Source organism: Aquila chrysaetos, chromosome 9, assembly GCF_900496995.4.
Source record: "Aquila chrysaetos chrysaetos chromosome 9, bAquChr1.4, whole genome shotgun sequence".
NCBI lineage: Eukaryota > Metazoa > Chordata > Aves > Accipitriformes > Accipitridae > Aquila > Aquila chrysaetos.
Genome location: NC_044012.1, coordinates 24,915,288 through 24,935,086, shown reverse-complemented (window position 1 = coordinate 24,935,086; position 19,799 = coordinate 24,915,288). Strand labels below are relative to the sequence as shown.

The following is a 19,799-nucleotide window of genomic DNA, read 5'->3' as shown; positions in this document are numbered from 1 at the left end:
ACCCCCCCGGGGGTGGCGGGGGGGTGACACCAGCCCGGCTGCTCCCGGGGTACCAGCCCCTGCGCCGGGACGGTTCAATGAAGAGGTTGGGGGCACAATCCACCCCTTTTGCCCCAGAAGAAGAGAGAAGCCACCACAGCTACCCCAAAATCTAGTGTTTTATTGTATAAAATCATACATACAAACCGCAACGGCATATGGTGATTTATCATTTCAGCTTTGCATTTAATTATGCGGCCCGAACAAGGAAAACAACCCATTTTGGATGCTGAGAAAACCTGGATTTGTTCATTTTATCACCTTCCACGTGGATTGGAGGCTGAAAAACTGTGCCTGAATTGCCAAAAACACAAGTCACGAAATATCAAATTTTCCTTTTCCCTTCCGCCAGGAGGAATGGAAACACCCTAATCCTCCCCAATTCATGTGACAGCGGCTGTGGGCAGCAGCGAGGCATCCGAAAGAGTTCGTGTACGAGCAAGCGCTGCAGGACAGAGAGTCGTGGAGAGTTTTTCACTGAAAAGCATTAAAATCCCGACACGGAAAGCACTCAATGGTGCCCAAAAAAGCAAAAAGCACCGAGGTGTCCTCTACCAGGCAGGGCACAAAAAGGCGATGGTGGAGGTGCCACGAGGTTTCTCGGGAGTTCCTTTATTTGCTGGATCAGGCCCTCAGATAAATCACCGTTTCACGCGTCGGAACGCTACAGGCAGGTGTGGAAGTGCTGGTGGAGAGACGTTATTTCTAGAGCAAGTGATTAAATCCAAATACAAGGTCTAGATATTGCCAGCCAGTAAAAAAAAAACCAAAACAACTCCACACCATTTACAATCACATTTATAAACTTGTTAAACATTAATACTGTTGTGTAAAGAGGCTGCATATAAAAAAAATATATAAAAAAACCCAAAATAGGCTTGTTAGGACGAGAATACAAAACTAGAATACCTACAGATAATGCAATTTTTTAAAATCTCCATCTCAAAACAAAGACTATTGCTCGAATATCTGCCTGCCTCTGTGGTCAAACATACTGTGCGAGAGGCTGCTGCAGAGAAAGGAGAGGGTGCAAGGGGTGGCTGCCAGTGGAAATAGCAGAATCCTGAAGGCTTTGTACCTCCACCCAGGGGAAAAAAATGGAGAAAGCTCAAAGCTGCACTGAAGAAAGAAGTCTGTCTTCAATTTATATTCCCGCCGAGACGCTGCTGGCGCTTCTGGGCTACGTATTGGAAAAGTAGGAAGGGATATACGGGAATTACTTTGAACAAGTCACTACTTTCTTGACTGAAGTTGAGCTGCAGGAACACTTTAAAGTCAGAAAGGGTGTTTTTAAAAATCTAAACGTCATACAGATTTAGTACTGACACGTGTACAAAGAATAGGGAACTATTCGCATAAAAAAATAGTGCATAGAGATATTTTTGTTTCAGCAATGTTTTGTTCCACCGCCACTATGACAAGGAAGGGACCACGCTCCGAAACGGGCGCTCCCAGCTCCACCAGCGGCACAGCTCTCACCATCACCCTCTCTCCTTGTTCAAGGCTACACTGTGTAAACGTTCCGGGCCAGGGGGGCGGAAACCCGCAGCCCACACCTTCGTTTCATCCAGCCTGGCAGTCGCGCAATTCCTTTCCTCCCGTGCCAAGTTCTCACCAAGGAACGGTAAGCTCTGCGTGATCTGCTGACCTTGAAGAACTACTCAGTCCTCTGCTCTACCAGAAATCCTAAGAATTGTCCCCAATAACTGTTTCTTGGGGAGGGGGGGGGAAGCACGCAGCTGCGGAGGGAGATGGGCAGTGTAAATTAGGCACAGTGGAGGGTCAGGCCCCTTTACCTGGCTGACAGAAGCAAAGCAGAGTTGAAGCCAAACCCTAATCTGAACTTTCGCTGCTTGGGGCTGGATCTGTGCTCTGGTTCAAAGGATTAAACACACTTCTAGTTAACAAAGACTTAAACACAGTTCTAGTTAATAAAGACTTGTATTCACAGAGCTCTTTGGGGAGAGGAGCTGAGCCCTTTCCCCTCTTACTGCTAGCAAGTTCTGAAACTCTGGCAAGGTTTTTTAAACCTTCCTTGAAAAGGCCAAGTCTGACATTTGGTTTGGAAGCTGCTCTGGAGAGAACAGCATGTCCATCTCTCATTTCTTACAAGATTTTCAAAATTCCGCATCTTCCCCAGCTTGGCTGGGGAAGCCAAAAAACACCCAACCCTCCATTTCCAGGGAAATAAACTGGCCACTTCACCCCCGCCACACCGACTGCTGGTGCTTGGGACAGGAGTTCAGCATCTCCAGCCTGCCAGGCTGGGCTAAGCACTGTAAGAACCCAAAGAGGACTGAAAAGGAGCAGAGCAGGAGGCTCTGTTTGGTGCAGACTTAATTAAACTGTCAAGTCCAATCCCTTAAGTACTGCAGGGCCTTGTAGTTTGTTATTAGCTGCATTATTTAGAGAATGAACTATGTCCTACCCCACGAGCAAAAAGCCAGAGCAGGAACAGACAGAGCCATCCGACAGTCGTAGGGGTAACTGCGAATTCTGCCTGAGCTTGGAACTGGAATACTGTAAGACTGATCCCCAGACTTAAGTCTGGCCAAAACAAAATCCCAGTTTTAAATCCCTTTTACGTGCTTGGGAGCATTCCCCCGCGCAGCTTGCATTGTAGTGTTAGAGAGAATGTGTTGGTGGTTTGGTTTTGTTTTTTTTTTTTAAATTAGTGTGCTTATCAAGAAGGAGTTTTGATAGACAACCCCCCCAAAGCAAAGAAGCAAAATTAAAAAAAAAAAAGCAGGTCTGCATGACATGCATCAGCTCCAAAGAACGGAAGCTTTCTGGAAGAAGTGCTACATTTCATGGAATACTGCTGACTACATAGTACCAACATACAGCAGAGGTTTTCAGTGTTAATACTGAAAGGCTGCATTTTTGATGCCGTCTTTAAAAACAAGTGACAGAAGGAATTCTCTAGCGGATAGGGGGCTGAGGAGCAGGTCTAGAAGCAAGTATTAAAAGGTTTAAAAATCTGTACAGGAGCTTTTTTTTTTAAAAAAAAAAAATTCTTTATAATGTGCAAATGGGCCACAATTCTGGAAGAGGCATTACATGCTTTACGTGACACGGGATGGATCCCGTCAGCATGGAGGTGTTAGCAGGCCTGAGGGAGTGGAACAACTTGCACGCCAGAGTCTAGCAGTTGGAGGAGTGCATGCTCCCCAGCTGGCCAGCTGCCAGCATCAGGATGTCTTTCTTCTCCTTATGGAAACGCAGCTCCTTCCCAGCCAGGCGGGCTTCGTCCAGCTCTCTCTCTGTCGAAGCCAGCTCTCTGGAAAGGGCCCCTGGGCTATTCTGCTCCCTGTTCACCCAGTCCATGGCCATCTGGTTCCTTATGTCATCATCCAGGGCGCGGTGGGAGTAGTGAGCCAGGACCTCCTGGTGGTAACGGACAGATGGAGGGGAGCTTAGGAAAGACAAGTCACTACATGGGACACGCATCACTTAGTAGCATCTGGCTTCCTTGCCAGCTAAGGGAGCTTAAGCAGAAGGTTGTTGTGACCCTAACGCACCTAGAGTACGACTGCTCGAGACACCCAGAGCCCAGACTCACCTGCCGCGAGCACTGCCTCTCGCGCATGGCTTTGAGGCTGCCGTTCCAATGCAACAGCTGGAAGACGGTCATCAACTCCTGCAACAGCAAGAGGCAGTCAGGCTGCGAGCAAACGTGGGGACGAGGATTCAGCGTTACCAGTAGTCAAGCTAGTTTCTAGCGATGGCAACAAGAAGCCGAGGACTTTGCAATATCACGCCCAGTCCTTTGCAATTGCAAGGATCACGGAGTATGTTTGCAACCTTAGAGTCCATGAACAAAAGAATTCCAGCATTAATGAGTTAAGATTTATCAAAAAGACAAGAAAACCAGAGAAGCGGGGGAGGTGGAAGGCATCACCAACGTCCTAGGAGCAAGGGCAAAGCCTGGCTTACCCCACTAGACAACAATCCCCCGACCAGATGAGTGGATTACAGAGGAGACAAAGACGCTGATGCTTCACTCTGCCCCAGGGATTTCAGGATTCTGCAAGTAAGACTCTGCAATCTCCCAACCTCCAAGCTAAACCATCAGCCAGAGTGGGTGACAATCCAACGTTTTCCAAGCAAACATTTCTCTCTCAAGGCCACACAAATTTTCTTTCATAAACTTGCAGCAACTAGTTAGGCTTCCCAAGCACAAACACAGCCTATGGAATATACATAACAGAGTCACCCTGTGTAAACAGGCCCATTAATATAAACACTTCTGTCTTCCGCCTACTGAGTTATTTCCATTCAAGGGAAACGAGCCAGGCAAGAAGTCGGCTTTGGGAAAAGTTTGCCTGCAGCAAAGAACCCCAAATACAGCGACACTACAGACTTAAGGCGCCTACTTTGAGATGCCTCCAAAGCCTGCTTCACCGTCTGGAGCAGAGTTACGGTCTAATTTCTCCTCTTCTAAAAATCCAGTTCCAGTTGGTGCGCTTACAGTCAACTCATCTGCACAAGAATCATTTTGAGTTCCTTTTGAAGCCCAAGTTTAAATTAAAAGGATTCACGAATCTCAAAGCACTGTCATAACGATATCTCTGTACATGCGGGGAGAGATGTCCTGCTTGACAACAAGGAGCATGCTCAAAGGCTATCAAGTCACATGTGGAATTCAGAGTGCTCTAAACAGTCTTCGTTACCTGGCTGCTCTGCTCCACTCATAGGAGCAGTTTCCTCAGAAAGGCTGGAATAAAGCCCAGAAGAATCTCAGTTCTCAGTCATCTGTTCTGCACGGACGCCTTCTGCTCCATTAACCAGAACTGATAAGTGTTATAGCAGTTCCCTCAGCAGTTTGTACTTTTCATTTCACAGATGTTTTGTTGTAACAAGAGACAGACTGAGCATATTTCAGTAGGATACGAAGACTGCTCAGATAATGCTGTGGTTTGAGGGCATGTAACGACAGTAATCAAGACTCCTAATTCCACAATCAAAATGTCTTTGGATGAAAGATCTTCACCAGCTTTCCTAAGGGAAGCCAGATCTCTCCCATGTTACAGGGAGAGCATAAACACCACAAATGAAACAGCTTGCTTAATGCCATGAGTTAAGGTACCTGGAGATACCGCCTGGACCTCCAGCACCAGTTATCTAAATACTATGGCACTGAAAACACTGGATCAGAAGAATTCACAATACTGAGCCATGCAAACATCAAAGAGCGTTTACAGAGAGAAGCGCAATTCAAAGTATTTTGTGGCTATACCAGCACCTGAAAGTGCCACAAATCCTGAATTGTGTTCTAAGAGGAAAGCCCCACTTTTATTTTGAACACAAAGCACTATGAATGCAGCTGAAAGATCAAACCACCCACCCCCTGAACTGTGTAATTAAAAAATTATGAACAGCACCTGGAACTCCAGCATCGATTTTCCCTTGTTGGATTCCAGCATGAAGCGGAAAGCACCAATCCCGGTGTTGGGATTATCAGCTTCTTCTCGATTGCCCTGCAACAGACATTTCATTTAAGATCTGCAATTCCCGAGCAAGTGCAGCTCACCTGGTACCTTCAAATTCTGCTACATCAGCTCCACTCCAGTAATTCCAGGTCAGATTAAGGAGGACAGCCTTACGCACCTCAGCCTTGTGCCTGCAGACACCTTTCTGGTCTAATTCAGCCTCAAATACTTGCATCGTTCATTACAGCTCTCACGGAGCAAAAGAGCCGGATCTGCTTTTGGCAAAGCCGCTTGAAATGGTTTTTTTTCTGCAGCCCATTATGGCGATTTCAAAGTTCTTACAATACTCTGGGTACCATCAAGTGCCATGTGACTGCACAGCAAGAACTCCCTCCAGGATAAGGTATAATTAGGGCAGTAAAGAAGAATGCAAAGCTCCCACCGCTAGAAACTAAAGTTTCTGGAAAATATTTGGTTTAAAGAAAACTAGCCAATGTGACAAGCCGGTCACAGAAGGGCCACATGAATCAACATCTCAGTCTTATTATCCTGTCCTGCCTGATCTGAGGGCAGCACAATCAAACTTGAGAAGAGTGTGAGACTGTGTGGGAGGAGAAGCAGGAGAACAAGAATTAGAGCTACAGTTAAAGTTTTAATACTCAGAAGTCACTGAAAAAAAACCTGCCATAAAGAGTTCCAGATGTAAAAGAAAACTTCTCTCTCCATGTTTTGAGGTTTTTCCCCAGTCAATCCGTCCCCATCAACTGCAGCCATCTGGGCATTGAAAAACCTTACATTGAAAGATGCCAGGGCCTCCGACACACTCTTCTCAATGAACTCATCTGTGATCCTCCGGGAGGGATGCTCATTAAAGACCGAGTTCATTAGTGCAATCTTTGCAGCGCTCCTTCGGGCTTCAGCCTTGGTTGGACAGAACTGAGGAGAGACAAGAAAGAGGACTTCTCAGGACAGAAAGACAGTGAGATGACCAAGATCCCTTTGGCCCCACGCTCCGAACTTCTCCCCCCGACACACGAAATAGGAATTAGGTGGCAGTGTTGTGTAGTTTTGGAAAAGTCGTGCTCTCAGACATCCTGAAATCATTAGGAGCTAGTTTTAAACCACAGCTATCCCAACCATGCTAAACACAAAAATTAGGCAAGCAGCTGAACTCAGCACATAGTATCTGCATCAGGAAACGCCACCAGTCAGATCATCAACAAAATTAATTAGCTTAAAACCAAAACGTAACCAAATTACTCTTAAGCACAAGGACCGCTCTTCAGGATGGGTAGATCGTGTAGCTGCTAGAACTGTTTCTTTTGGATACGTTCTTCAAACCAAGACTAGAGAGTAACTGCCTAAAGCCACTGCAGCAAAGGAATCTGAAATGCAGTCAGGACCCATTGTGATTTTTGGACCTTAATCTTTTGGGTGAGGTATTTGGGTTGGACATTTTCCTTTTAAACAGAACAAGGGGAGAAACTATTGATCCAATGTTATGATTTGATTTCTAGAGTCTTTTGGCACCTTGAGAAGAGGTTTGGGGTCAAATCCAGAGCCCTTGCAAGGAAATACTACTCTACCAGTTTGTCCGAGCTGCATCGTTTAAATACATCCCAGTGCTTAATCCTAGGAAGGAGAACAAAGTATCAAAACCACCCAATCTAACAGTTTTCTCTGATACCACATATCGTACCTCAGCTCTGCTAAGGTCCAAGTCAGTCATGTGTAGGGAATACAGTACATACAGCAAAGTAAAATTTACAGCCCAGCCTTCCTGTATTGAAGTCGGGTGGGGTTTTATAGGCAATTAGGAATACTTACTAGCCAGCTTGAAATTAAAGAGGGTTACAGTCAGACCCATGTCATTCACATGCTTCAAATTGGCAGGAAAACATTAACGCTGTGCCCAGTGCAGAAAGGTATTTGAGCACTAATTCTGGTGGGGAAAGATTCTAAGGGCACCCGAGTTAGACTGCTTTAAAGAGTGAGCTATGCAGCAGGGACAGCCTCCAACCAAAGCCATCGTACCTGGAAACTGCCAAAGCAGCTCCCTCCCGGCAAGGTGACATAACAGACATAAGGCGGGCTGTTGGAAGGGACCATCTCATACACCACGAGGGCTCCGTTTTTCAGATCAGCTCCACGTGACTGCTTCATCTGCCAGAACTCCTGAAGGGCCTCCACAACATTCACTGAGGAGACAGAAATAGAATTGAGTTCAGACACAGAAAACAAGAGCCTGGGAAGCTGGTTTCCTCAGGTATCACCCGCCAGGAACGGCCGCATCCAGAAACAGCACGGCATAAATGTTCAGTGTATTCCCACCTACGCAAGCAGGGCCCTGCCCAGGGAGCTCAGTTATATCTTGTATTAAAAACCATCAGCTTCAAGGGAAGCTGTAGGTGCATGGTGTCAACACAAGCACACCTCTCCCAGCAAGAGGAACGTAAGAAGAACCACCGAGTTATAAAACAAAGCTTCCTACAGAAAAGCTCTTCTCATTCCAACAAACTTAGGGAAAAGCTTTCAGAAGAGGACTTGAAAAAGGCTGCGGAGCAGCAGGGCAGCGAGGCGTTTTTTCCTCCGTGAGAGGGCTGTCAACAGGCTCAGCAGGTTCGCTCACCTGCCTCAGCTGATCCTCAATACTGACATTCTTACATTTAAGATAAAAATAAAGCAGCTGACCTGCGTGTGCACTGTTAGACCTGTAGAAACCACCTGCCTTTACGCTGAACATCATGTACCTAGCTCAAAACAACACGATGAAGACACAAGAAGTGACCTGAGGCGTAAAGCTACCCAGCTGAGGCCGTCTGGCAGAACTCTCTGTAATTTGGGTGGGAACACGACACAGAGAGTGTGTAACAGCACAGAGGAGAATAGAAACATCTAATTGGAGAATCTCGTTTGTGCCATTCACCGTGAGAGGACGTATAACCAAACAGTGAATCACAGGCTAAGACCAGGATTAGCATTGTTATAGTAAGTGGTTTTTCCATCCCAGTCAGGAAACCAGAGCCTAAAACGTTAGCCCTCATTGACATTGGTAATTACAGTCTTTTCACGAGAAGTCGTTTTTAAGCAGGCACCTCTTCTGGAGCACCAAATTTGTTAGACGGGGTCTGAGCACTTACTCAAGTTTAACAACCCAGCAGCTAGTCCACACCATGCACAGCCGACCAATGCACACAGCCCTTGCGGCAATCGGCTTGCAGCCTAAATCCATGAGATTAAATTCTTATTTTAATATGCATGCAAGAACTAGAAGTGTTTGCTGTAACAATGAGCCAGCTGTCCTGCCACTCTCCCACAATCTCCTGGGGATTTTTGAATCCCCAGTGCCGTGAGGACTTCCTTTGCTTACCCACCCTTTATTTTGTCAAGGTTTGGGCAAGAAAAATGACCCTCATAGCGTCTAATGCTCTAAATCCCAGCGAATTTGCTCTAAGCTTCTTTCTGTGCTGAAGAGTTTGACAGGTAGCTGTAGGAAAAGCCTGCCCTCAGCTCTTCCTCAGCACTACTTCTCTCAGCCTTTTTAATCTCAGCAATCGCTTTGAAGCAAGGCAATCTGCAAAATAGATTACAACTCCTCACTAATGCAAAAGCTGTTAAAAGGACTCCACTCCAGAGTTCTCCTTTTAAGCAAAACAAGAAAAATATCCCCAAATCCCCACGCAAGCTCTCCTGTGAGGAGCTGTATGCAACGCAGCAAGCACCGAGGCAGAGCACCAAGCGAGACGGGGCTGCTGTTCTCAAAGTCTCCCAGGGTAAGATGTAAAAGGGAGGTTAATTTGAGGCCACGCATGAAACGTGAGATGCCAAGACCATCACAAGCGACCCTGGCTTAGCTTTTCGGTTGCCCACACAGTGCTGTAACTTTTTAGGTCTTCAGCCAGGCAGCTTTCAGGAAGACAGTAAGCTTGAGCCTTTTGCTTTGTTTTATTGAGTTCTGTAAGATGAAGCCAGGCGAGGAGTCACTAGCACAGTAGTTCCTCACTAAGCATTTCCCTTCTCTTTCAACCACAGGCTTTTCAGGGCATTTGTTCATAAAGCAGTCGCTTTGGATTATTTTCAAGTTTAATTTGGGGTTTGGTTTTGGGTTTTTTTTTTGATGAAACATGCAAGACAGGGGCAATTTTCCACTGAAGACTAACAAAAAGCCATACAAACAATACACAGTTCACTGCCAGTTCTCCAGTGCACCAATACCCAGACAGAATTCCCATCCATCCAGGCAGATTCCCTTCCCAGGGACAGTGTAAGTCATGCACATAATCCCCAACAGATTTGGAGAGACAATGCCCAATTCAATAACGGCTTCAGGGACTGTTTGGCACAGGGCAACTGAGACTTCACAGCAGCGACCACCCAAGAAACTGCAGAGAAAGCCGAGCTACATCAGGCAACGCAAATTCCCACGACACATGGGATCACTCTGAAAATTCAGAGAAATTATAGTTTGGTTTAATTTAGTGAAGTCTGAGAAGTTGGCGTTAAGAGCAGGTTAATGAGGAAATGCCATGCAACATGTGCACGGGCACGGAATTTTGTTTTCAGCCCAAGACAAGGGTTCCTCTATGCCAGACACTGGCTGGGTACTTCGTTAGCAACTGGAGCAATAGGTCAGGCAGCTGAGAAGCATCCAAAAGAGGTTTTCTTCACAGACTGGATTCAACACTTCCAGCTGCCGCAGGCAGGACAGTTTTAGGAGAAGAGAGACTAAAATACCTAATTGAAACTCTACGAATGCTTCAGAACAATATGCTTTTATAAGGCTGGAAAGCAAACTGCGCCACTACACACAGAGGCCTGCCCATCTGCCCTCTCCTTCCCAGCACAGCTCCAGCTACAACGCTGCACATGTATTTAGCAGACAAATACTGGCTGAGCACTACAGTGTGCTGAATCCTAAGTGAAATCTTAGTCTGTATTTGCTCCAGATCGATGATTTTCAGCCTTGGTCATTCACCCCCCTCCTCCCATTAAATCACAAAATAGCGATGTGGGGGAAAGAAGCAGGAGACGTGAAGTTTGCTTTCGTTTACAGAAAGCATCCTAAATCTTGTTGTGTCTCATGTTTGCGAGAGGACGGTCCTTGAGAAGGAAGGGACACCTGCACCCTGAAGGATTTTAATCCCTTATGGAACATGAAACACAACAGCTTGGGCCGGGGAGAAAGAAAAATGACTGGATGGTTTGAATGCAGGTAAAGATGCTGAAGAGGTGATGTTATCTTTGCACCTTACACGAGGTCATGTTTAATGGGAAACCCAACGTGTAAAGAAAGGTATTTTAAATGCCTGCAAGTAGAGCAAGTCTCTCTATCAGCTTAAAACACTAGAACTCTTATTATCTGCATCAGTTGATACCTTTTAGTCTGTCTGTTTGCATTTCTGAGGGCAGGAACTGGAAATGCTAATCTTCTAGAAAAACTTTGTCACCCACCTGTGGGAGACCCACAGATTTACAGAGCACGGCTTAACCCACACGGGGCGGCTCCTGTCAGAGGCTTACCCTTTAGATTTGCCACTCCAAGAAAAGACTAAGAGAAGCTGGGAGACACAAAGCAGAGCCTGTTCTGACCATCACTCATATCTGTTTATTGCTTTGGAGCATAACCCCATATCCCAGCGTTGTGTATACGATAGCACATCTGACTTGCATATTAAATACAGAAAAGTAAGTGATTCCACATGGTGCTGAGTTGCTCCGGAGCCAGACGAGCAGCGGTCCCGCTGCATGCCGGTGGCGCTGACTGCCAAGCACTCACCATTTGGAAGCCTATGACCGCCTCTGTTGGACCTGCTGCCGTAGCCGGAAGAAGCCAGGAACTCAAAATAGTTGCAAAGTGTCTCCTTTCGGGTGGGGTGGAAGATTCTTTCCATCACAGGGCCAGTAAAATATGTGCTTTAACCTTTTTTCTTGCTTCCGTACTTTTTTTTTTTTTTCTTTTCTAAACAAAAAGGAGTCTACAAGAAACCCAGATCTGAGCCTCCTCTGGGGGCTCTTGCACGACCGGGCGCCTCTGATGCAATACTTGGAGCCCTGTGGTGCCGGAGTGTGGTGGAGTACTTAACACCCCCGCAACAGCCTCTTCCAGCACCAGCAGCGTTGATTTCTCCTCCCAGCCACGGGGTTTTTCATTGATAAGGTGCAGCTGTGCACAGCACAGAACTGAGGGGGATCCCAGGAAAACTGCGGCCACCAGGAATAGGCAAGGATTGCCCAGCAGAGCCCTCTTCGCTGCTGCCTTCATTGAAAGAAATGAGCTTTTTTTTGTCGTGATATCAAGTTGAAGTAAAGGAATTACATACAGAGGACTAAATCACTACCACACAAGAAGCGTCCTCCTTCTTAAAAACATAAAAAGCATCTAAAAAACATTAAAAAAAATAAACAGCCTCCACTTTCTCTTAACTTTATCACACGTTTACCTGTTACAGGCACAGCACAAGCAGGAAACCTCCTCAGCTTTAAACCACAAGCTAGGGAATTGTCTGCCCAGCTCAAGTTCCTATGCCTGCCTTTGGGGTCACCTATATACTTGCCTACCCCTACCTTGTCTTCTTTCCCTGATTTACAAAAGCAAAAAAACACGTCAAATCAGGTATCTGGAAACGGTTGATACCATAAAAACAAATGTTTGCATTTAAGAGGCCACAGAGCTTTCTAAGAAAAAGAGATCTGTGAATGTTTCTCTAGCTTGACCCCTGAAACCATGAGACTCCTTAGGGAAAAGGCAGACTCAGAGAAGCCATGGACTCGGCAGTTTTACTTTACTCACTTTCACGTTTTTGGCACAAGCAGCCCCAAATAGATCGGGCTGGAGCAGGGATCCTCCTTTCCTCCCCACGCTCACCTTTAACATCACCCAAACCATATGAGCTCACTCTGCAGGGCTAGGAGATCCCAAGCATGAGGGTTGAGACAGCAGCAGATGCCGGAAAAGTCTCCACAAATGGCACAAAACGCTTATTACTGACGTTGAACCTAACGACAACAGTCAAGGGTGCCTTCTCAGTCACTCTTATAACCCATCGCATGGGCAAACCACCAGCTGAACACCGCTGGGATAGGGAACATACAGCCACGGGAGAGGTTCCCAACTCTCTTCTTTTCTCTACGTCATAGATCTGCAGGGAAAGGCTGCTCAAAGCTCGGTGGTGGGAAGCAAAGGGAAGCAGGGCCCTCACCCAACAAGGCTGCCAGGCAAATTCCAGGGAAGGAAGAGGGTGTTGGAGAGGTCCACACCTTAAAGCTCATGCTGGAGAAGATAGAAGGGGGAAGGGTAGCATGGACCAGGGAAAATGGGTTACAACAGGAATCCCAGACATGGGAGAATTAATGGGGAAGGAGGACTGGGACGGGAGAATCCCAGACACGAGGCTGGAAGGAAAAGGGGGAGCCGACAGGGAAACACCCTGAGAAGATGCCAGACCCTACAGCGATGGGATGGGACATGGGGCGCCTGGGCTCCAGAGTGGGGCGGGGGGGAAGGAAAAGGGGTAAAGAAGAGCCCCAGCCCTGGGGCACGGACTGCATGGGAGAGGATCCCATGCCCTGGGAGAAGGCGGTGGGGAATAAGATGGAGGGAGAAACCAGTTCAAGCTGCAGAGGAGCCAGCCCTGGGAGAGGGCAGCAGGAGGGCGGCCCCGGGGTGGGGTGTCCGACACGGATAAAACGGGGCGAGAAGGGGCCAAGTACGGGAAAAGGGTCTCCCCCCGGGTCCCTCGCCCTCAGCCCCCCAGGCTCCCCCCTCCCCCGCCCGCCCCCGGCTCACCGCGGCCGTAGCCCTGCGTGTGCTTGGCGAAGCTCCTCACCACCGCCTCCACCGCCTCCCGCAGCACGGCGGGAGGCCCGGCGCCGGGCGGCGGCGGCGCGGCGGATCCCTGCAGCCCCAGGGGGGGAGGCGGCGGCGGCAGTCCCAGCCCCAACCCCAACCCCAGCCCGGTCGGGGGCGGAACGGCGGGCAAGGGCGCCGCCACCGCGGCGGGCGGAGGGGCGGGAGGCGGCGGGGGAGCCGAGGCGGCGGCCGGAGCCCCGGTGACACCGGGCCGGAGGGAGCGCAGCGTCCCCACGCCGGGCTGCAGCCGCTGAGCCCGCACCGACTCCATCATCGCCGCCAGCCCGCTCCGAGAGAGACCCCGCCGTGGAGCCGCTGTCACTCACCGCCCGAGGGCCCAATGGGCGTGGAGATCACCTCAGGGAGGGGGCGGGATGACAGTGGGAGCTGGCCAATGGTAGCATGGAGAAGACTTCGGGGCGGGGCAGAGGGAAGGTGGTGGGAGGGAGGCAGCACACCAATCGCAGGACAGAGGATCGGGAAGGTGGGCGGGGACAGGAGGGGAGCGGCCAATCAGAACTGGCTTGTAGGGCGTGGAGAGGGAGGGGCGCGCCCTCCTTACTTACCCCAATCACAAGTGACGGACACGGCGAGGGGGCGGGGCTTAGAAGATAGCTGTCCAGTCGTGCTGCAAGAATGATAATAATGACAGAGGAAAGAACGAATCAAAATGCAAAGCAGCGGAGGCGGAGGCAGGGAATTGTAACCGTCTTCTTATTGGTCGGAAGAAGGGGGCGGGAACTGGAAAAATTAACCAATCAAAGCCTTCGGTACAGATTTAGACTGGGGAGACCGTTCCAATTGCCCATTCACGGCCTCTGTTTTGATGGAAAAGGGCGGGGCCTGGCGCATCTAGCCAATAGGGATAAGTTGTGCGGGCATGAAGAGGGTGGCCTGGCTCTTCTCTACTGCCACCAGCCACCAGGTGGGGCTAGGGCTCACCCTCCGCGCCCTTTTTGACCTGCGGCGGCTTCCGTCGTGCTCCCGGAAGTTGCTGCGCGTTGCGTCGCGTCGCGTTGCGTCCTGCCTTGCCCTGCCAAGGCCCCGCACCGGGGAGCGACGCCTCGGGCCCGGCCTGGCCCCGTCATGGAGACCTGGGTCCGCTTCAGCGCCCAGAGCCAGGCCAAGGAGCGGCTCTTCAGGTACGGGGGGCTGTTACTGTGCCGGTTCCGGCGTAGGGCTGCCCGGCCTCCCCTCATCGGGGCCCGGGGGAGGGCGGTCACGGAGGCCCCCGGGGAGGGTGTGGGGTGTGGGCCCCCCCTCATGCTGTCTCTTGCAGGGCCGCGCAATACGCCTGTGCCTTGGCGGGGGATACGCTGCGGAGGAACGGGGCGAGTGCCGGGGTCTTGGCCAGCGTTCGGCAGCTGGAGGCTCACCTCAGCCTGGGCCGCAAGCGTGAGTGGGGCTGCCCCGGTGCTGGGGGGGGGCAGGGGTCCCCCTTTATCCCCCCTCCTTCTCCTTCGGTGACCATCCATCTGTCCCGCAGTGATGCGCCTGGGTAGCTCGGCCGAAGCATTGGAGGCGGCAAAACGAGCCATTCACCTGTCGGACATGGTGCTGCGGTTCTGCGTCACCCTCAGCCACCTGAACAGGGCCATGTACTTCGCCTGCGACAACGTTCTCTGGGCGGGGAAGACGGGGCTCGTCCCCAGCGTGGACCAGGAGAAGTGGGGCCAGAGGTCCTTCAGGTGAGGGGCTTGGACAGCTGTGAGAGCTGCTGGCAAGGAGTCGGTATGCTTCCCCAGGGAGAGAGCGGGTTTCTTGCTTTTTTTCTGCTGTCCCACGGAGTAGGGGTGGATGAAGGGGTCTGAGCTCCCTTCCTGAGCGCTGCGTGCAGGGGCTTCTTCTCTCCTTGCACCATACCGATGGCAAGAGAGGTGGCGGGCACTTGGCCTGGCTCAGCCCCTCAGCTGTCAGTAGAACGTGGACTCTTCCGTACAGGGTGGGTTTTTTAAGGCACTTCTTATTTTTATGGCTGAAAAGGAAACAGTTAGAGGCTCCCAGCTTCACGGACCGTGATCCCCAGCACTGTTTTCCTGCTCTCTCTGCTCTCCCTGCCCCACCATTCCTTTTCCTCTTTTTTTAGGTATTACCTCTTTGCCCTCATCGTGAACCTGAGCCGGGATGCCTACGAGATCCGGATCCTGATGGAGCGCGAGGCAAACGGGAAGCGAGCAAAAGGCAACGAGAACGGGTGCCAGCTCCGGGCTGACAATGGGCTCCAGCAGCTGGGGCTGAGGCTGCAGATCCAGCTCCGGCTTCTGATCCGCATCCTTTGGAACAACCCTCCTCTGCTACTGGACGTGGTGAAAAATGCCTGCGACCTTTTTATCCCCCTGGACAAGTTGGGGCTGTACAAAACCAACCCAGGCTTTGTGGGGCTGTGCGGCCTCACCTCCTCCATCCTCTCTATCCTCACTATCCTTCATCCCTGGCTCAAACTGAAGCCTTAGTTGTTCTCAGAGCCTGCCTCCAGGCTCAAAGCCAGCGCAGGCAGATATGTGGGGACCCTGGGGAGTTACTCCTAGGGCTGGGACACGACTAAAGCTGACTGGCTCAATCCCGTTGCGTGCGGCTGCGCGTTCACGTCACACTTGGCTGCCGTAATAAACGGGTTGTGGAGATGGGAGAAAGGTAGAGGGAGTTTGTGGCGTCAGAGCCTGCAGGGACCTGCTCCCGCTGCCTTGGCTCCCTGCATCGCTGGTGGGGAGGGTGATACTCAATGGACCTAAATTTGGTTCTTCTCCCCATCCACTGTAGGGCCTGTTTGGCTGTTTTAGGGCTTTAATCTTTCCCCTCCCTCTTTGGGGGGGGTCTCTTAACACGGAGCCAGCCAAGAGGGAAATATTTGGGGCCGGAGAAAGCTGCCTGGGTCACTGGGTGCTTCTCCCAGACTGGGGGGGGGCGGGGTTTAAACCGCAGGGTTGGGGTGAGTCTAGCGCTGGCTGGGCGCATCCAGCGCCCGTTTTGACACTTTATCGTCCTTTTAAGAAACTTTTTAAGTGCAGACAGAGAGGGTGAGTTGAAAGGACTTTGACTGCGGATGAGCCATACTCAGCTGGGCATTCAGAGGTGAGCTTGGAGTAAGTCCGTGGGGTCTTGGCCAGTTCCGCTCTGCCGGCTGGTCATGGGTTTGAGGTGAGGTGGGGCAGGGTATTTCCCTGTAGGAGAATATTTGCTTGCCTGCACCTTCCCTGCAATCCCAGTGGGGAAGAAGTGACTGCAGCGACTCGCACCAAGCCTTGGGGTCACTCCCAGCCCTTGCTGCTTGGAACTCTCTGTGCCTGAGAACAGAAAGGGGATTCAGGCAGCCCGAGCTCTTCCCTGCAGCTGTGAAGAAGTTGAAATCTGGTATTTGCCTCCCTCCCTCTGCCTGGTGCTGCGCAGGTTCATCCTGCTGAGCATTTTGCTGCAGTTTGCTTCTCAGATGTCCTTTTTGGTGGCTTCTCTGGGGATAAATCGGGGAGGAGGCAGCTCAATGCTGTGATTCTCTGTGTCAGTTGTTCCCACCTGCTTTTCTCTCTGAGCTGGCACTGCCACCTCACTAAAATTGCCAACTTTCCTTGGTTCCTGTGACACCGGCTAATGCTGTTTATGCCAGGCAGTGGGTTTCACTTGGCTCTAAAGAGTGTTTTACTTAACCATGGACTGAAGGACACGCTTGGAACTGATTATTTGTATCCAGAGGTGGGCTGTTCCTCGGTCCATCCCTGGGAGGGCAATACGGAGGGAGGGAGTGACCCCATGTGCTTTTAAAACCCGCTGGGGTGGGTTTTTTGAGCTTCAGCAGCTTTTAAAACCCGCTGGGGTGGTTTTTTTGAGCTTCAGCAGCTCTGTGCACAAAGAGCTCGAGCTTCACGCGCTTCCAAGTACGTCTGCGCGGTGGCAAAGGCTTGTCCCTGGGCTGGAAACCTCTCACTTGAGAGCGCTACTTCGCGTTTGTTAGTTCAGACCCAGCTCCAGGACCTCCCTGGCATTTTCCATTCGGCATCTCCCGGCTTTCTGTGGGCTCTGGGGTGATACAGGCAGGGGAAGGGCTGAGTCGCTGGGAGAGGGTGGGTGCGTGCAGCCTGAAACTGAGCCGAACTGCCTAGAGCTTTAGCAAGACGGAGTTTAATTCAGCTGGATAACGAAGGAGGTGGCAGTAGGGTGTAAGAACATGGGGTCTTTCTGCCTGCAAACCGATTCAGTCAGGGAAGGTGCAGGGTGAGGTACTCAGACCCAAGTATTTGGATGGCGAAAGCTGCCCCCCCCCAATTCCCGTCAGCCCAGGTAAAGAGCTGGAGCAAAATCTCAGCTTGGACTCAGCGACTTGGAACTCTTGGTGGAGAAGGTAGATTGGTTATGAGAGTGAAAGGCAGCTGACCCTAGCACGTCAGCAGCCTCCGCGCGCTGTTACCGCAGCAGTTTTAACGGGTTAGAGCAATATTTTACTTTGGCGGAGGTTGGGAAGGTACGATGAAGGGCTGCACGGCATCTTCTGCTCCTCGCTCGCGTGTAAATACTGTGTTATAAATAGACGTCTGCGCTAATCATGGTCCTGTGGCGGTTTGCAGAGTTAATTATTAAAGCCTGGTTGCTGAGATGTCGCTGTTTTCCTCTGTCGTCTTGATCCTGGACGGATGAACACGCAGCCCTGTGTGTCTGGCTTGTGTCGGGATGGGGTCTCGGACTCAGTCCTAACGTGCGTTTCCCAATATACCAGGCAGTGACGGGGACACCCTGGGGACCCATCCTGCCCCCCAGTATTTAGGGTCTTCGCTGCTGCCATCGCTGGGAATGCATCAACAGCCCTTTTCCACCCCCCTTTCCCTCCCACGGTGGTGGCAGTGAGCCGAGGCCTCCTGCCCCCAGCCCTTTTCGGAGCGGATCGAGGGCGTCGAGTCTTTTGTGCGTGCCCGGCAGGACCCTGAGTCTCGCTCTAGCATCTGCAGCAAATCACTCCCGCCGTGCTTTAGAGCTGGCAAAGAATGTGCGGGAGAAGCTGGGAAGGCAAACAAGCTCGTTTTGTCTTTTCCTTCAGCTCTTCCTCCCCATCTCCAGGCATTTTTTTGCTCAGCTGCTGTGGGCAAATGAGTTTGCTGGTGCTCAGCCCTGGCAGGGCAGGTTGTGTCTGGACTCCCAGCCTGCCAGAAGGGCCTGGGACTAGTTTCCTTTGGCCAGGAGATGGGTATGGGATGTCTCCGGCACCACAGCAGGGTGCTCCTGGCTTTCCCAGCACCCAAGTAGGACAAACGCCTCCTCTCGGCAGGGGGGGTTTAGCCACGGCCGGTTTATCGAGCAGTTCAGCAAAGCCCGCAGCAGGTCCCTGGCTATGGGAAGCCTCCATCCATCACCTTGGCTCTGGGGAGGGACGGACAGATGGACGTTCCCATGCTCGGAGGGCTCTGCCGGCACTGCGGGCACCCAGCGCTGCTCCCATTCCCCCATGGTGAGACTGGGGAGGGACATACCCTGGATCAGGCAGGGCTTGGCGACTCCGGTTTGCCAGCCATCCCCCCAAATCTGCTTCCACCTTCACAGCCGCCGTGGGCGAGGCTCACCCCATCCGGCAATGGCTGAAGGCGGCCAAGACTTTTTGGATGATGCCACGGATGCCGGTGGCTCTCCCTCCCACCCCCCTCACTGCCTCCAGCAGCTGGTGGAAAACCAGCAGAGCCCCGTGGTAGGTCTCAGCAGCCGAAACCTCCATGAAAGCCAGTGCAGGAGCTGGCCCTCCTTGCCAGGCGCTGCCCGCCGGTGCTGCAAGGTCCCACATGTTGCCCACCAAGATGACAGGCACCGGCTGCTGGCACCGTGGCTGCTGAGGCCAGTGGGAGCTGGAGCAGTCACAGATGCTGTAGAGCAGGATGATGCTGTCCACCCAGTGCGGCAGCTTCTCGGTGGCCTGGGTATGGGCAGAGCCTGGTGTTGGCCCTGGCTGAGACCCAACAAACTCATCATGGCCGAGGCATTGTGCTGGGGGGGGGTGTCTCACCTGGGCTTCCTTGAAACCTGGAGGCTTGGTCCTGCCCTGAGCTCCAGCTTCACCTGCTTTTAATGAACCATAAATTCCCTTAGATAGGGGAAAATTGTCGCTGATTGGGCGAGGGTCTTCGTTAGCCAGTACTTAAGGCTGGCGCTGATGGGTGGGCTTGGGAGCAGGGGTGGCGGGGACAGGGGTGGCTGTGGAGGTCCAGGGGGTCCTCATGGTTCTGCCCTGCACCAGGACACGGAGGTCTGGGTCTCGGGGAATTTCTACAAAATTATATGTATATTTTTATTAATAATAATGTGTTCTATCTGTTTATATATATAAAAAATATTTAGTTTGTTTAATTTTCATAGTTTATTTACCTGTTTATTTAATTTTCATCCTTAATTTTACTTTCATATTAAATACGGAAGTGAAGGGGTTTAAGAATTTTTTGCAAAAGTGGGAACCCCCCCAAAATTCCTCAGAGCTGTTTTTTTTTTATGCAGTGGCCTGGGTTAGCTGG

General features: G+C 51.0%; 2 protein-coding genes across 2 annotated transcripts; one reads left to right on the top strand and one right to left on the bottom strand.

Moving 5' to 3' along the window:
- Positions 1–140: 140 nt before the first annotated feature.
- Positions 141–13,640, bottom strand: LIX1L (limb and CNS expressed 1 like). Its single transcript, XM_030025817.1, has 6 exons — positions 13,258–13,640; positions 7,506–7,669; positions 6,267–6,407; positions 5,424–5,519; positions 3,602–3,679; positions 141–3,426 (listed from the first exon to the last, which is right to left on the bottom strand). Exons 1-6 carry the CDS (start codon positions 13,592–13,594, stop codon positions 3,184–3,186), a joined length of 1,059 nt encoding a protein of 352 aa, XP_029881677.1. The 5' UTR covers positions 13,595–13,640; the 3' UTR covers positions 141–3,183.
- Positions 13,641–14,309: 669 nt separating this feature from the next.
- Positions 14,310–17,905, top strand: PEX11B (peroxisomal biogenesis factor 11 beta). The gene is made up of 4 exons (XM_030025319.2): positions 14,310–14,462; positions 14,600–14,715; positions 14,807–15,008; positions 15,407–17,905. The coding sequence occupies exons 1-4, from the start codon at positions 14,407–14,409 to the stop codon at positions 15,771–15,773; spliced, it is 741 nt and encodes a 246-aa protein (XP_029881179.1). The 5' UTR covers positions 14,310–14,406; the 3' UTR covers positions 15,774–17,905.
- The last annotated feature ends 1,894 nt before the right edge of the window (positions 17,906–19,799 follow it).